Source organism: Hydractinia symbiolongicarpus, chromosome 5 (genome assembly GCF_029227915.1).
Source record: "Hydractinia symbiolongicarpus strain clone_291-10 chromosome 5, HSymV2.1, whole genome shotgun sequence".
NCBI classification, from domain to species: Eukaryota; Metazoa; Cnidaria; class Hydrozoa; order Anthoathecata; family Hydractiniidae; genus Hydractinia; species Hydractinia symbiolongicarpus.
The window spans coordinates 21704223-21721810 of NC_079879.1; the positions used below are offsets into that span (position 1 = coordinate 21704223).

General features: G+C 32.7%; 1 protein-coding gene across 3 annotated transcripts; it reads right to left on the reverse strand.

Annotated features, from left to right (window-relative positions):
* Positions 1-6065: 6065 nt before the first annotated feature.
* LOC130645339 (MRN complex-interacting protein-like) lies at positions 6066-11694 on the reverse strand. 3 transcript variants are annotated; one of them, XM_057451307.1, is made up of 6 exons: positions 11433-11694; positions 10394-10526; positions 8886-8973; positions 8328-8490; positions 7694-7840; positions 6066-6902 (listed from the first exon to the last, which is right to left on the reverse strand). In XM_057451307.1, exons 3-6 carry the CDS (start codon positions 8943-8945, stop codon positions 6409-6411), a joined length of 864 nt encoding a protein of 287 aa, XP_057307290.1. In that variant the 5' UTR covers positions 8946-8973; positions 10394-10526; positions 11433-11694; the 3' UTR covers positions 6066-6408. The 3 variants fall into 3 exon arrangements, with proteins under 3 accessions (XP_057307290.1, XP_057307291.1, XP_057307289.1); XM_057451308.1 differs by lacking the exon at positions 11433-11694 and having other exon boundaries at positions 10394-10680; XM_057451306.1 differs by lacking the exons at positions 10394-10526; positions 11433-11694 and having other exon boundaries at positions 8886-10355.
* Positions 11695-17588: the final 5894 nt, after the last annotated feature.

The window sequence follows — 17588 nt, forward strand, 5'->3', positions numbered from 1 at the left end:
TTTTTATTGAATTTTATTATTTAGCGATATTTCACACACTTTTTTCTCGTGACAACAGAGAAATACAAAGTCTTAAAACATTCGCATTTTTCTCAACTTTCAAGACTGGGCCTAAAAATTGTAGAGCACCCAAAAACGTTAATTTTTTTTTACATTTTACCTATCAAACCTTTTACCTATTTTCCTTATATAAACTTGTAGAAATATTCTCCAATTAAAGAGGAATGGATAAAAAACATTGGAGATAAGGTTGGTCTTCATAGAGCTATGACGTCTAAAATGACAAATGTGAGAAAGAGAGAGAAAGAATGTTTTTTTATGATGTTTGTGGTCGAGCTATTCAAGATTCTTCCTTAAGTTTGACTTAAATTTATTTTCTTATCACTCCCAAACCAATTCTGTTCAATTAAATATTCAAGTAAAACGTTTTTAATATCCTACTTCTACGCAACAGAAATTGTGATTTGCTGTCAATCAAAATGATTGACAGGTAAACGACATGCAGATCGAAAAATTCCTGGGCTTAGCTTACGAGATTAATAATGTTAGTATAGCTATCCTTTCTCTGTTTTTATTTGTCTGGAGTTGGTAAACTTTAATTCGCAAACATCCATATTCGTCTTACTTGCATATTGATAAAACTATATAAGCGTTCCGCTGCATCAATAAAAAACGTGACTAACTGTTGTTTTTGTATTAATTTATTTGTTTTCTGTGATCCAATTTCTCTTAGTTTGTCTACTGAGTTAGTTATATTTATTAATCTGTATGGTTTACATCCCCTTGTTTATTTGTAGGTTTCTGTTATTAATCATGTGACGTTTTCAATTCTGAAATTGCGGATGTTGGAACAACAAGTGGAATCGAGTAAGGATGAAAGTGGGTTATCTTTTGACCACTTTTAATTTGGTCGTTGCTAACCTCAAAACATTCTTTCAGAGAGTGCTGACAATATTCTCATTGTATGTACTTCACAACTCTTATTTCGGTTTCCCACTCGCTCCCAGGGCATTTCGTTCTATGATGAACACAATGACGGTTCATAATAATGGGTTTAGGTAAAAGTCCTGGAAATGAGAATTTTGATTATAGCACGGTGTAAAAAAATCCAATAACCCATTAATGAATTTCCGTTTACCGCTGGGTTCATTAGTCCAGTTTTTGTTGGTTTTTGTGATATTTCAGATCATTACTGCATCAGTAAACGATTCTTTGCGCTGCTGACGCTGTTCTGTAAAAAATCTCAAATATGAGTTATGACAAAAAATACACTTAACTCCGGAAGATGCTCACTTGAGAAATAAAAACAAAAACTAAACAAGAACTAAGAGATGGAAAACAGGGCAAAACTTTATGCTTACAAATACTCACAACGAAATGCGTAATCTGGCAGTCAAGTTCATTTATTGCAATATTGCGTGGGAAGAAAATTAATGCATGTTCATAGGCACAAGGTGTATTTGACGCATGTGCACAAGGTTTGAAGATAATGTAATTGTTGGATATCAACATATCAAGACAAAAAGTCAATACCGACCTCGTTTTTAGGAATTTTGATATGAGGGAAAATCAAAAAGGCAAAAAATACCTAGGAACGAGGGTGACATTAAAACAATACAAAGCATAAAAACAAGCTTAGATTTGAAGAGGCATGGGTAAGGGTGCAATTGCGGACCTTTATAAATAAGGAAAAATTTAAAGGTGCTTGAAGAGTCAAACGGGGAGAAACAGGGGTAGATGATCCGCCCTCCAATAAATTGCGTACGTGTTCTCGAGTTTTTAAAGGCTTCGGACGTGATTGCTTGTTATTAACAGCTTTTTTTATTAATAAGATACTTTAACCCTTTCTTTCTCGGAAAATCGTATATTTTTTAAAAAAATCGTTATTCACCACAAGGACCTCGCATTTGAGTGGAGCATCCCCAAAACCATTTAATCTTGTATGAAATTCATGATAACTTTCAGAAAAATTGATCTAGAGTGTCCAAAAGTCACTAGATTTTGAGATAAAGCCTTTTTAAACCGGTAACTAAGGTAATCGCTTTTCTCGATTACTCGAACGTTTAAAACTTAACAGTATTAATGCGCAAAAAAAGACAAAATACCCGGCGTATCCTGGAGAAAATAATTCGTCATCTATCGTATCCTAATTACGTGAATAACATTTTTACAGTTTTCCACATTTTTTAACAACGCTGTTGTGATCACAGCATGCAACGTCCCCTTACTCTTGACAACCAGCTACCTCTGACATTCTGACAGGCCCGTAAAAGAGACCTGAAAGCGAGGTTAAACAAACAGAGCACGTAAACTCATAAACAAATGAGGTTTACACAGAGAAATACGTGTCTCATAGTGATTCAACAAATGGAAATATATTTTAAACATTTGCATCCAAGTTTCGCTATTCACGACTTGGCTGATTTAATGCTTTTGTCTCCTATGGTAAGGAAATCTAAACCAAATGAAAATCAGATGATGAGACGATTATTATCTTCAAACAACAGTCGATGTATTGTAAATTACGTACAGGGAAACTATACTGTTATGTAAAACGTTTTGTTCCTGCAGTTTCCGATAATTACCAAACTTCCAGGTCGTACGAAATGTCCAGGTTATGTAACTGTTGAGCAGAGTGTAAAAAGCAATGTTGGTGTGTCTCTTCTTAAATAGTGTTCCGTCCGGATATAACATATATCAGAAAACGATAAATAACGTGTCTTGAAAATATTCAGCTATAAAACGTCTGTTATTAAGAACAGACAGACCGTCTGTCTGTAATATATTCTATTTTAGTTTAAAAAAAGTGTATTTCTCTTTAGACGTAAGGCTGCTGTAAATCCTCATCAGAAGCATGCGCAGACGGTGCCAACATGACCTTCTTACTTACCGCTACTACACTGTGTTATATAATGCATTAATGTTTTTTATTGTAGTGAAGACATTGAAACACCCAAGTACCGGCAATGTCAATTTCCTAATAAAAGTGCTGACATCATTGTCGCGAGATTTTTGTTGATATATTGCCATTAGCCAAGCTTGATTCCAATGTCTTTTACCATGGCGTTGAATTATCGAAAAGCGCTGCGTCGTCAAAATGCAAATTGCCCTGGCACAAGACTGACTGCAACTGATTTTGCGTCCCTGTGACAAAATTTTAGCCGTCCTACATATTTTAGTCAGAGAATCATAATAACTCTTTGGCATAAGGCAGGGATCCGGTAACAATTGACAGTTCAAGTTTATTCTCCATAATGATAGTTGCACAAAGAATACAGTTATTATTGTAGAGCTCGAGGTTAAACTACAACAGAGTAGAAAGGACTCATCGGAAAAACGTAGTCCTAAGAAATAGCGATCAATCAAAACTTTTCGTCGGTAAGTATTTCCGTCACTGCCTATAACTTTCATCACACAGGACTGTCAAAAAGTGTAAGAATTGGTTTCAGAAAAGCATTGCTCACGTATATCAAACTATATTTCTTTTGCAAACGGAAGATTAGGAAGAATGGTCCAATTTATTCATTAAATATCTTAAGGCTTACGTCATTTAAAGCCGGTATTCCTCGAATTATTTACAGCAAAAACTAAGCATTCTAAAAATGCTGAATATGGCAGGGAGTAAGAACGCTCAACGGGAAAAGAAAAAGGAAAAGTCGAGAAATCCCGAATCAATTTTTAATCTTCCACCCACCCAATTTTCTTGCTTTTAATTCTGTTATAACGAAATAAATGTATTCAGATGACTTGCGGCTTGTTTATTAACTGAAAACCTTTAATGTGACAAAAAAAGTGTTAAATTTATTTGGTAACGAAATGCAAAAGTTCGGTAAGAACATGCTTGCAAAAACAGAGATTTAAAAAGATAAGAAAAAATTATGACAAAAAAACACAGAGACGATTTAAAAAAGATGAACTAATTATAATTAAAACCAAAACGCAACGTGTTAAGTTTTTAGATTTGATACCTAAACCTGAACGTCCCAATGCAAAACAAATATCCTAGCAAGCCCTGGGGTATTTTTTTCAAACAAAACTGGTACTTTTTTTTGTAGCAGTATCCCACGCTAATCGCCTGACGCAAGGAGAGAATGCGAAAGAGTACGTTTTCCGGTAAAAAAAAACAAAAGACAATCGGATGACCGCGACTTTGAAGAATATAGGTGATTATAATGAAAAATAAATATTCATGTCATGATTATCATCCGGGGTATTATATCACTAAAAAAGCCGGATAGCTCTTACCGGACAATTTTTACTAAAAATACAGTTTATATCTGGCGTGATCTTCGTAAATTTAAGTTTGATGTCAAAAAATAGAATCACTTCAACATCTTACATAACGAGACATCAATTAATTAACACAAGGTAGATTGACAGATCCGCTTTTTTATACTAAAAAATTAAAGAAGAGAGCCACAATTATGTTTTTTGTAACTATAAGCAAGCAAGCAACTTTGAAGACTTCTCTCAGTGAACATGTTCTTTTAACTCTGTGTTTCTTGCGTGAGCATATCTCATACTGATTTTGAATTTTCACTTGTTTATAAAAAAAATGTATATAGGTTCTTATTTCTTTTAACTTTTAAGTATTGGTAAGTTATTAGGTAAAAGGGTGAAAGTACTTTTTTGATAGCTGTGTTGCGGACACACGAAATTCGATATGTAAATGACGGAAGAAACACGTCTAGGGCTATCAACAAATTTTATATATGAAAAACTGCATGTTATTCTGAAAAATCTCCTAAAACTGCATCGTCTAGTCTTTCGATAAGGGGAGTTAAGATTGTCTTCTCAATCATTAACTTTGTGGCTCTAGCTCGCAAGAAGTTTTCATCGTCCTGCCTCATATTCACCATATTTTCATCATGCCTCGGTCTCAACCTTTCAGGTTGAGTTATGATATAAAGACTACGTAAAAAACGGAGTATTTAAAAATAATCTCATATACGAATAAATTATTGACAAACTAATGCAGGAAAATATTCTTCAAGAATGGGTAAATACGCCTCTGTTAAACAAAGCCTTCTCATGTTGACTATGATCGACAAAAAGTGGCTATATCGTGTATAAATATTCGGAATAATAATAATAATAATAATAATAATAATAATAATAATAATAATAATAATAATAATAATAATAATAATAATAATAATAATAATAATAATAATAATAATAATAATAATAATAATAATAATAATAATAATAATAATAGATAACTAAATTTCAAAAGTGACGGGGGCATGGAGCAGTTCCATTTTACAGGGGTGACCCACCCTCTAAGTCAATCAGGAGCGCACAATGGTGGTTTTTTCACAAAAGTAACTTAAAAAAACAAAAAGCTACCATCTTTAGGGCCGCTCATAACCCTCGAGGCGACATTTTTGATGACAGTTTTTGCGTTACGCAAAACTGAAGTTAAATTTTTCCTGATAAGTTACCGGATTTAATCATAAATCAGCTAACCAGAGCAAAAATTTATTAAAAAACATCCAACAAATCAAGCATAACCTAATTAAATCTAAATATAACGGAAAGGGAGGGAAATCAGTTAATTGAGCAGGATAGAATGGGTGGCATAAAGATGACACAGGATTTCCATCGACACAAAGAAATATTAAAATAATTAGGACATCACGGTAATTTCCTTAAAGCGTAAGCAATTTATCTCTGCGAAAACAAAATCCTCATTTCGTCACCGCCACGTTGTCGCAGTCAGAGAACAGCAAGACGTGTGAAAGGAATTTGCTAGCTCATGCAAAATGATCTCAGTCCTTCCTTTTTTTCAGCACCTGTTATTTAAAGGACAGAACTGCTTAGTACAATACGCCCTATGATATGTGCTGTGATAGTTCTCGAAGAAAACATGCTATGAAATTCCACGTTTTGATGTAACAGCAAGTACGCAGCACACGACTAATTCTGTTTCTCCTCTTGTCTTTTTAAAGTGAGGGCACACAAAGTCACAACAACAACAACCACAAGTTTTTTTAACTGATTGCAGGCTTATATAGCAGTGTTATTTGGCATACACAAGAGGAATCCTAAGTAAGTATATGGTATGCTATGAGAAGGTCGTTCTGACCTCAAAATATATTTAACTTAAAACTAAACCATATACAGTACAGAATACAGAATTCTAAAAACAGTAACGCAACAAAAATTTAATGATGACATTTTATATATGATACACACACATCGATGAATTAAAACGTCTAAATGATTTATAGCTCCGGTCGTAAATTTAACATAAGATGGTTGTACTGCGCATGCGCAGGCATCTCTGGAGGTAAGGCAAAACGTAAAATAAATGCTTAAATGACGGATTGGGAAAGCGTATAAGACTGATCTGAAGTGAATTTTTCTGGCGACTGATTGTAACACCTCCCGGGTTAACTTTTTGATTTAAGAGAACCCTACACATATTTCTGTGTTCTCATCAGCAGAAGCCTCCTCTTCCTCATTTTGTATAAACATTGACCATTTCGAAGCATCTTTTGCAACCATCTTTTGAACTGGCCTATCGTCTTCATTGTCGTATTTCTTACTGCCGTTTGTCTTATGTCCATAACTTGGACTCACTCTATTTTTAAATTGCTGTGAAGTTTTAACCATGTTGGTATCCGGCACGAAATGAGTTTTTTTATTGTCCACAATTTGTGACCTCATGTTCATCTGGTTGTGCAGAGTTTGTTTATTTTTGCACAATTTAGGACTATCAGTCTGGGCATAAAGTCTAGAGCTATCACTTCTTCGAAAATCCGTGTCCCATTCACACGCAACTCTTTCGTCTTCATCGCTACAGCGTTTACGAAATGTACGTTTTCTGTTTCTACTTGGTTGAAACTCACCACGGAAGCGTATTTCTACTGATTCCTTCCGACTTGATAGGCTTTTATCTAGAATTAAAAATGTGCTGTTCAAACACTGCTTGCTAGAATACAAAACTTACCCTTTTATGTTCAAGCAAACTAACTTCATAAAAAACAAAAAACATCGAGCGCAAGAAGTTTTTCACCACTAAAACGTGAGCCCCGCGAGCCTATTGGCACAAAATACACAAGACACGACGGGGACCCTGGCTAGCACAGGGGTGACACACAGTTGACATTGCTGGCTGAAAGTTTTGATTGCTAATTGAAAGACAACTTTGGTTACTGGCAAAAAGATGCAAATCAGTCATTCAATCTGTGGTGGCAACAAAAACTTTATTATTTCGTACAAAAATTTGAAAACTTCCAAACCTTAACTCGTAATTTCTGTGGTCCCTGGGAAAACTAGATTAAATTAGTAGAATACAAACAAAAACAAAACACAAATTATATCACTGATAAAGTCACAAAAAAGGAGGGAAACCGGGATTATAAAAACAGCAATAGTTTCCAAAAAGCAATTTAAGGTCCATACTACTACCGTAATTAAAAAAAAAGTTTTGATTTTGATTATCACACTAGCCTGACTGAAGAAGCGAACACATAAATTTGAATCTTTTCGAGCAGACAGTCAAGCAACTATAGCCACAATCGAGCCTGCAAAAATAAATTAATTTATGCAACATTGAGTCTCATCCTAAATTTTATGTTGCTTCAAAAAACGTGTTTTTGAACGCGCATAAACACGTCTACTAGACATATAAAAAATAACAGCCTTTCGATCACACATTTTGTTGACGGTGTTCAAAAAAAACTACCTGGCGACTTCGGCGTATTCACATCGACGAAAGCTGACCACTTTGTAGAGTTCTTCTCTCTCCTTTCCATTAACACTGTTGAGGAAGATATTTCTTCATGTGATTCAATGTTAGCATCAATGTTACTTCTCTCTTTTTCAATCATATCTATAAGCATTTCTTTTAATTAACCACTGAGTTTTTATATAACTTAATTCTCGTAATTTCTGTGCCCCTTCTATTTTAGCAACTATAAATTTCTCTTCTAATTTTTATACATTTTTCAGAACAGAATATTTAAATCTTTTTATCTATTTTTTAATTACAATTAGACCTAAACTAATGGACAATTGCCGGTGAAAATCTAGTACTTGGCTAAAGAAATCATAGAAACTCATGTAATCATAGACTTTTATACTAGTACCTACCCTAATACCAATTAATACCTTTTCATCATTCTCATGACATTATGTTGAAAACAAACAAAAATTTATCCACACATACTGTGCGAAAATAAGGTTACACAATTATGAAATGCAGATAAATATTTTACATTTGATTCACATACAATGGGCTGCTAAAACAGCAAGAGCACAAGAATAAAGGAGATATACTAATTTTAAAGGGGTATGAAATAAGAGGAAATGTATCGTACCTAAACAGTGTTGTTTATCAATCATTTTGTGATCTTTCCTACTCATATTTAGCTGCTGACAATTCAACCGACATTCCTTGCCATTGCCTTGAAAATAAATTTGTTTTAATGATTGCTTTTCCTGACAAATTTTGCAGGTCCATTTCTGTGAGCTCTTTTTTACCTACCGAAAGAGAAATAAAATAAATAAAAATAAAATGAACATGAGAAATACATAAACAAATTAAAAAAATATTTTGCTTTTTATTCCATTAATTTAATATTATTATATGATTATGAAAAAATAAAAGCTAAAATTGATTCAAATTCATCATTTTTTTTTAAAACACCTTTTTCCCTTTTTTAGGAAATGTTGCATTCAATAAAAACCAAACTTCACAATCCGCTAGTGGTTCTTTTCATTACATTCGAAGAATAAAAATTATTTGAAATGTTTCTACTAAAAGCCTAATGTAAACCATTACCAATAACCCTGGTAAATCGCTCTCATTGTTTTCATTTGTTCCAGCATTCCCTTGTGTGACATAATTAAAAAATACATTCAAATGCATAACAGACCTGATCAACCTGGAATGTTTCACAGGAAAAACAGCGTACCACATTGAATTCTTGCACCATGTTAAATAAATTTTGTCTTCGTATACTTCTACAACCATAATAATTTTTATAGTTATATTTACATACTTGTTATTATCATATGTCAACTGAAACATCTTAAGATTCACATTAACAAGATCAAATAAAAATAAATCAAATAACCTCAATTACTAGCTGGGTGACTCGATGTAAAAACGCCGGGTTAAGCTACAAGTAACTATGTCACTTGACTGAATGTGCCATGCATTCAGGTAGAGCGCTATAGTACAGGCATGTAGTATGTTGTAAATCAAGTAAGGCGACACAACATTAAATTTATGTAAAGGATTAAAAAAACATACAATACAATAATCAGGGTTCAAATTAGCAGTTCGCAATTCGCAATTTGCAAATCAAATTGCCATTTTTGCAAATCACTTTGCAAAGAAAATGATAAAATTGCGAATCGAATATTTTAAAGGGGTGATGGAAATGCTTTTTCAGATCGTGTTTTAAAAATTTAAGAACGAAGAATGGCAATAGAAAAGCTTCGTTAGATCGCATTTTAAAAGTTTAAGAACGAAAATTGGTGATAGAAATCCTTTTTTGGTGTGCGGTTTAAAAATGTAACACAAAGCAACGATGATTTGAAAGGAGCTCGCTATCCTATTGTATTTTTGAATGAAAGCAATTATTTTTGCAAGTTGAGGGTATGCCCACGCTTACATCTGGACAGTATTGTAAATAGCATTTTACATTGTAAACAGCATTTTACTAAAAGACTCATGTTTGAAACAAACATATTTTTGTGAAAACAACTTCAATCAGTATACTGTATTTAACTTGTGTTGTAATGTTTACAAAAACTGGTAAGAACCTCTGAAACAATAATTACATTTCGAATATTTTCTTACAGCATGCTATAAAAATAAACTTATTTCATTTTTGAAACATTATTTTGGCTATTGGAGACAAAAAAGTTTAAACTGAGAGAGTCGCTAGTTCAGACGCTCAGTTCTAGTGTTTAGGGTTCACAAGTTTAAACGTCCCCACTTGTTACCAACAAAAAAATAACGCAGGAAAAAATAAAGCTTGCAGGTCACAAAAATACAAATTCTTGTCGAAAAACAAGTAGCTACTAATGAACAAGCCAAAAGTAATTGATCTACGGTTTTTCCAGGCCACATCTAGATAGTGGTTTACTTCGTTACAGAGTGCCAAAATTTTTGCGAACCGATTTTACTTTCCTAATTTGAACCCTGACAATTCAATTTTTTTAAAGTCACAATTTCCAGTCAATTCTCTTTGTGATTTTATACGATTATACATGTTTTATTATTCCTAACTAACAACATCACCTTTTTTTAGTCAACAACAAACAGTTTTTTTTATTACATTTTATAGCTGAATTATTTTTAAATGCTATAGTAGCAACTTTGGTCCCAGAACACAAAATGGAGGATAAAAACAAACAAACAATTTAAACTAACCTGGTGATGAGTAAACATTGCTTTTTTGTAATAACTTTTTGAGTACAAAATAGATAAAAAAGAAACAACCTTCTTCGTTTTTCTCTTTATGGTTGATAAACAAATTGTTTCCACAAGATGCAGCATGCAGATGCTAAATCAGGGGTAAAACTGATTTATTTTTACCATAACGGCCTTGTATGGCTTTAAAATAAGCAACAAATAAATCTGTGTTGCGGAAAGTGACTTGTGATTTTTGTACCATGGACTCACATATAGTAACTCACATAAGCGAATTATAATATAGGATATATATATATATATACAAGAAAATTCAATTACTAAAATCCATTACTATGACAAATGACTGAACCCATGTTCAGTCATTTGTCATAGTAATTCGAATAAGGAGAAAACAAAAAATCAATTTATTGCACATGAAATAATGTAGTTCCACACTAGTGTGAAAAATAAACTGAACATAACAAATAAGACATTTTTGTTAATTTGGTTCACCAGTTAATTACTTTACTCTGTTTCAGCACATTTCAGCACTTTTTTATTTTTTATATATACTCAATGTTATACTCAATAATAAGATACTTAATGTTTACGTTAAATATTGCACACAAAAAAGTTCATTTTAAAATTCCAAACCTCGTTTTGAAATTGTATTTTGAAATCTAATTGGTTGATGAATTTCCATTCACAGTGATAGCTGAACTTATTTCAACTACAGCGACAAATAATGGCTAATAAGTCAAAATTATGTAGTATGATAAAAATGAATATTGTGCATGTGCACATTTTATGGTCACTTATTTGTGCCACTACAGCAAATTAAGTGGCTCTGTCAAGTGTAACCTTTTGAGAAATGTTTTCCAATGTGTTTTTGTGAACCTGTGACCACGGCAAATGAATAGTTTAGTTAAACATTGGCAATAAACAATTACAATCACAATAAAAAAGTAGACTGGCTATAGCATTGGCTAGCTAGATATAAAGTACTGATCAAACGATCGTATACATGCCTTGGACTCAGAGGTAACTAAACACATACTTTGTTTGTTTGATGTTGTGATAGGAAGAGAAGCTGTTCGTTTTTAAAACCTTTACCCTTTATTTTTTTTGGAATTTTTTAAGGTTGAAAACGTTGAAGGGTTGAAAAATCGATTTTATAGGAATCTCCAGTCCTCTTCCCTCCTAGAAAAAAAGGAAATAGAAATTACAATGTTTCGTGGGAATGATAGCTTAAGAAAATTTCGCTAGGAGTAGTTGTACATAAACAGATGTTTTTCACTTCACTTTCGATATCGACGTCTGTTAGTTGATCTCTTTTAGCACAAATAGCTGCAGGAATTTACCCGATTATTATTGGTAAATCGAGCAAAACAGTTTTATGTAACGGTGACACGGATCTAAATTCGTGTATTTATTATCCGTGAAAATGTAACACGGCAACATACATCAAACTAAAACAAAACCTTTTTACTTTCGACGGACCGGTTGTCAAGTCAAAACTGAGGTTTCTTTCTGTCATAAATTTAAATAGCCGAATATAAATATTTTCACGACTACTTTCCATTTAATTTGTTTGGCTGTTATGTTTTGTTCAAACGAAAAATCATCAATATTTCTCATTTCTTCTGTTTGGAGACAACAGACCTATAGCTAGCTAATGTGTGTATTGTGTGTTTATGGCTAGCAACACTGTATATTTTACATGGGTAGCAATACAAATATCGAGGAATACACCCTGTCTATTATTTCCAGAAGGGCCATGGCTTAGATGGGAAGTCATAAAGTATTTAATGCTTATTTTGAGCTATGCAGACACAGATTTGGGTCTCTTTCCCCTTCACCAGAGTCCACCAGACAACATCCAAACCGCCAGGGCTATGATAACATTCACTCGCCCATATTGTATCACTGGCAAGGGGGATCGGACCCTGGTTTCCTGTACACAGTGCAGGAGTTATAACCACTAAGTTATAATCACTAATCTACAGCACCACTAAATCGAATCTCGTATTTAACGTTGATTAACGTTAGGGCGAATGGGTGTATAAAACACTGACGTTTATTATGTATATAGCAACTTAATAAAAAGTTATATTTTTAATTGAAAAATAAAATATAGTAGTAGTAGCATTTATTTCCATATTTATAGATCATTTTACAAAGACAATAAATGTGAGGAGACCATCAAATAGTAAAAAAACCAATTCGATGTTATGGCCACCTATAAATAATAAGATCGTTTTACAAATTATGCATTCTTTAATACTAATTTTTAATTAAAAACAGAAAAATATAATAAAGTAATAAAAAAAATATTAAGTACATAACTAGCTAACTAATATATAGTCAGAGGCAAGTGATTATTCCAATACATAGAGGCTTAAAAAAATGTGTATTACGTAAGACTTTAAGTGTATTAAAGTCAACAGAGGCAAGGTCATGATGTTGGTGAATATTCTGGAAGCTATTCCAAGAAAGAATAGACATATAACAAATTGATTTCAGTCCAAAAGAGGAAGTTCTCACTAGAGGTTTATTGAGAAGCAATTTCCCCCTTTTGAATATTTTGAATGCTTAAAGGAGAGGTACCATTTAGAGTTTGATATATAAGTAATATGTTAGAAAGATCAATAAGGTCTTTAAATATATTAAGTGCATGAAAGAGAGGTTTGAATGGAGTAAGAAAAGGAGAAAAGGAAGTGATACGAACAGGAGATTTTTGAAGATGGACAATCCTAATAGATTTTGTAGATACATACCCCATACTGGAGAGCCATATGTCATGTGAGAGTGAAGTAAAGTTTAGTAAATAGTCATAATAATGTCATTTGGAACATAATATCCAAGTTTACTTAGACCACCATTTGCTTTCCTGAGTTTGTTGCACAAACATGATATATGCAAGCTCCAATGAAGAAATTCATCAATAAGAACAGCCAGATAGCAAACATGAGAACTAAGATAGAGTTTTTTCCCATTTAGCTTTAAAGTCAGGTTAAAATTTAAATATTTATTTATAATATAAAGGTTGTATACACAGTTGTAGCTTAGTATCTGTAGGTACAGTACCGCTATCAGGAAGCCTAACATCGTGTATCGTGTATCATGCGCGACACCCACGATCCACGATCTTTGTGCTCAAAGGTGAAATAATGCCATCGTGGGAGACACGATCTATCGTGTCACGATGCATCATGAGTTTAACGATCATATAAAAAATAAAATCGTGTTCGTCACGATGCAATTGTTTCACTGAAATGCTATATAATTTTTATTGCTTTAATAACAATTTAAATCAAAAGCAATTAAAAAAAGATCACCGTATTCTCTTTTTAGCCAGTTTCATTTGCTGAAGTTTAACGACCTCTTCACATCTTAAAAATCTCAATCAAAATATACGTCCGCGATAGGTTTTATTCTTGACTAGTTTTTTCTATATGTGTGATTTTTAACCAACCGTGATTTCTTGTTAGGCTGGAATTAAAAATTTGTTTGCTGTCACCGAGGTGAGGGTTTCAGCACTGACCCGGTCGGTCGGTCGGTCGTGATTTTATTTTATCTACGATATATTTTTCTTATATTTTAAATGAATGTGCTAAATAAGAGGCACCAAAAACACAAAGCTTATGAAGCCTGCGATCAAAAAGCGGTCGGTGTTATTAGGAAGAATTGTGAAAGTAAGGTATAGAGAACATTAAAGTCGGCCCCTTTCCTTCATGCTGACACTCTTATGCTCGGCTGGTGCATTACACTGAGACTCGAACGAAAGACGGAAGACCATTTGGAACCATGCCACAAGTCAGTCCGACCTTCATCGTCACAGAGAATACTGCGAGAAGAGTGTGCACCCATGCAAGTTAACCAGAACATGGGAGAGGTTAGGTGTCCTGTACCTTAATACAGCTTTCGGACGAATGTTCTCGTGATGTAATACCAAAAAAAAATCATGTTGAATAAGGTTTAAAACATCTTTTTAAAAGGGGAAAGAGAAATCAAAAATATCTAGAATTAATGCATAAAACATATAGCAAATCTGGCAACACATCATCGCGTTTAACGTTGTTTCAACTTCGCACTCATCCTTTATACGTTTCACAAAATTTATTTTTTACTGGGTTTCGTTTTAAGACTGGCTTTCCTGCATCTGCAGAAAGAATTTATTTTATTTATTTTAGCACATTTATTCTTAGTCATGCCTCAGGATGGTTTTATAAAGATCAAATTAATTTGAAAACTCTCTTTGGAAAAAAGTTGGTTTGTGTCAAGAAAAGAAAAGTTGTAAATGTTATGTTAAAGTAGCTAACTATTTTTATGATAAAAATTTAAAACTTTACAAAGTGTAGAAAAGAAAAAACTATCTTGATCGTCTTGTTCTTCTTCCGAGTTCGTTTATTGCCTCTTTGCATTTTCTCCATGTTTCTTCTTCCTCCCTAGAACTCATAGTGTTAATTTGAAACACGTACTCTCTTATTTTTCCCAACTTGGCTGGGTTGAGTGGTTTTTTTCCTTTTGCGCCACTGCAGTTGCTGTCTATTCTCTCCTCTTCCGAGAACATAGCAACTGCCAGGTTCTTCGCAAAATTCATTTACAATAACATTTAAGATATCAAAAGTTGATAATGACTACGTATTTGTGGCATATCAAATAGTAAAGGCATTCTTTTAAACATAATGTGTTATCAAATAATGACGTAAATGTATCATGTTCAACTGGAGCAGGACGGCAAGTGTGCAGCGTGAAACCAGTTATAAAAAATATTCACTTGTAGAAACTATATTTTTTCAAAACAAAAATTATTAAATACTTTAATTTAAAAAATTTAAGCGGGAAATTACAATTTTACGCAGACGAAAAATCAAAGTTACCACGCGTGCGATCTTAAATCTTTAAAATCTTAGAACTTAAAAAAAAAAATTAAGAAGGAGAAGTAAAAACACAATTCCTTTACTCCTGTACACCCCACAGAAATTATTAATTTCAGCGTGGGGAACACTTGAAGGGTATGTTCTATCAATGTTCACGTTCACGGCCGGGAATTAAAACACTTGTCCGAAAAATCTTGAGTGTTTTAGTATTAAAGTTATTAAACTTTGTTACTACTTGTGCAACTAAAAATATTTAATGTAAATAAAGTTACGAAGTTGAACGGTGGCTGATAACAACGCTAGCGATGGATCATGAAAATCATTACTTAAAATAATATTCTGTTTTGTTAATGATTTTTTTTATGTTTTAATTATTTTGTTTTAGTTATTTTTTCAAGTTTTATTTTTCAAAAAACGACTATAAAAAGCTTGAAGTTAAAAAGCTTGAATTTTAAAGGTACTAAAAAGCTACTGAGCGCAAGATATAAATTCGTCGTATTCCTTTAATCATATCTATAATAACTAGTGCAGCCATAAGTAAAAACAAATCAATTAAATAGGCTTTCCTAAAAAAGATTTGTGTTAGCCTTCTTGAATGATTCGTATTTCGCAACTCTAATAATTTAGGAGAGCTTTTGTAGATCAAAGAAAAACAGAAATTTGCATAAATGAATCGTGATTTCCATCGCGAAACTATCAGGGTTTTCATGATCCATCGCGATGAACATGATCACCACGATAGTTTCGCGATCTAATATCTAATATTTTTATAATCATGACAGACAAGATAGGATCGTGGATCGTGGGTGTCGCGCATGATACACGATCACGATGTTAGGCTTCCTGATAGCGGTACTGTATATATGTCTCTTTATGTTGCATATACATAAGGAGTCAGGCTAATAATTTTAGCATTAAATCGATTTTAACTGTAGATTTTTGGATTATTGATAAGGGCAGCTATTTATTAAAGTTCTGTCCGAGCATTCAGCAAAATATAGACAAATGTTAAAAATTGGATGGATAAATATTATTCCTTTAAAATTTCAAAATGTGAAGATAAAGTGATAAAGTGCAACAGAAATTGATAATATTTGAAATTGTGTTGTTTGTTCGCTACTGTTTTTTATCCTTAATGATGTGAAGACTGGTGGCTGAACTTTAACAGATACGGTTTATCAATCGTAAACTTGTAAGACGAAACTGTTGGCAGCTTTGGACAGATACCCATTAAATGACTGTCTCAAAACCTTTGTTTGTTTTTATGTATTATTATACAACTACTTCGTTACGTTAAACAAAAGTCATACAAAGTGCTTTGTGTCAACCAAAGGAAGTAAATTATTATACAGTGCTTTTAAAGATGACACAAACTTCAAAAGTATTGGCCTAATGATGCATAATTATTTTAATAGAAAGTCACGAAACAAAAGATTTGAACCAATATATATACAATTTGTTGCAAAAGTTTTAATTAATTTGTTTTGAAATTGTGTAAACTTTATGTGATCACGTTTTGAATTTATTGGAACAAAATATGGTATTGTTAAGAAATTTGAAACAAACTTATTATTTTTGAATAAATATATTATGTGATATATTATAGTGTCATTTGATATAAACAAACTTCGAAAACGAACGAAAATGCAAAACAATTGTGTTAAGAATAAAATGATATGAAATATTTAATGAAGTGATAAAAAGGAGAGGAGCTCTGTTTGATTGAAAGGGTTAGTTATGATAAAGGACACTACAGCAAAAGAGCTTCAGATGTAGATGTAGTGAAAAGAAGTGAAGCAATTAGCCAGGTTACTAAGCCTTGTCTCTTATACTAGTCTATAGCATATAAATTCATGAATTCATACCAACTTGGCCTCTGAACAAAGCTAAAAAGATATTGAAGTTACTCCATCAGCCTGCAATCCACTGGGAACTGCAATTAACATGTAGTTACCTCCATTAAAATTTAGAGGTTCTTTTTTAAAATTGCTATATCTATAATCAAAAATTTCAACTAAAGTGAATTATGCATTTTAGTCTGCTACAATTGTCACAGGAAGACTGATTCATTAAACAATTATCTAGCATGTTAAGAATATGAACCAATTAGAATATACACTGGTGCACTATTTCATTTCATTATATTTTCTTGGGCAAGTAGGATATATTGTAAATGTTTCTTCCAATTTTTAATTTCTTTATCCACCAGATGGATGCAATCATGTAAAAAATAAAAATAATATTTAACTAATACCATTATTTATGACCTTTCTTATATAAGTACCCTAACATAAATAGTAAAAGGTGATGTGTCTACTAAAGTCTATTTA

What these genes read in the sequence shown, in the direction of transcription:
- LOC130645339 (XM_057451307.1), bottom strand. Translation starts at nt 8,945, where the DNA reads ATGGTGCAAGAATTCAATGTGGTACGCTGTTTTTCCTGTGAAACATTC. An exon ending in AAACATTCCAGGTTGATCAG is followed by an intron (nt 8,491 to 8,885) that starts GTCTGTTATGCA and finishes CTCTTTCGGTAG; the next exon opens with GTAAAAAAGAGCTCACAGAA. An exon ending in TGATAAACAACACTGTTTAG is followed by an intron (nt 7,841 to 8,327) that starts GTACGATACATT and finishes AAATGCTTATAG; the next exon opens with ATATGATTGAAAAAGAGAGA.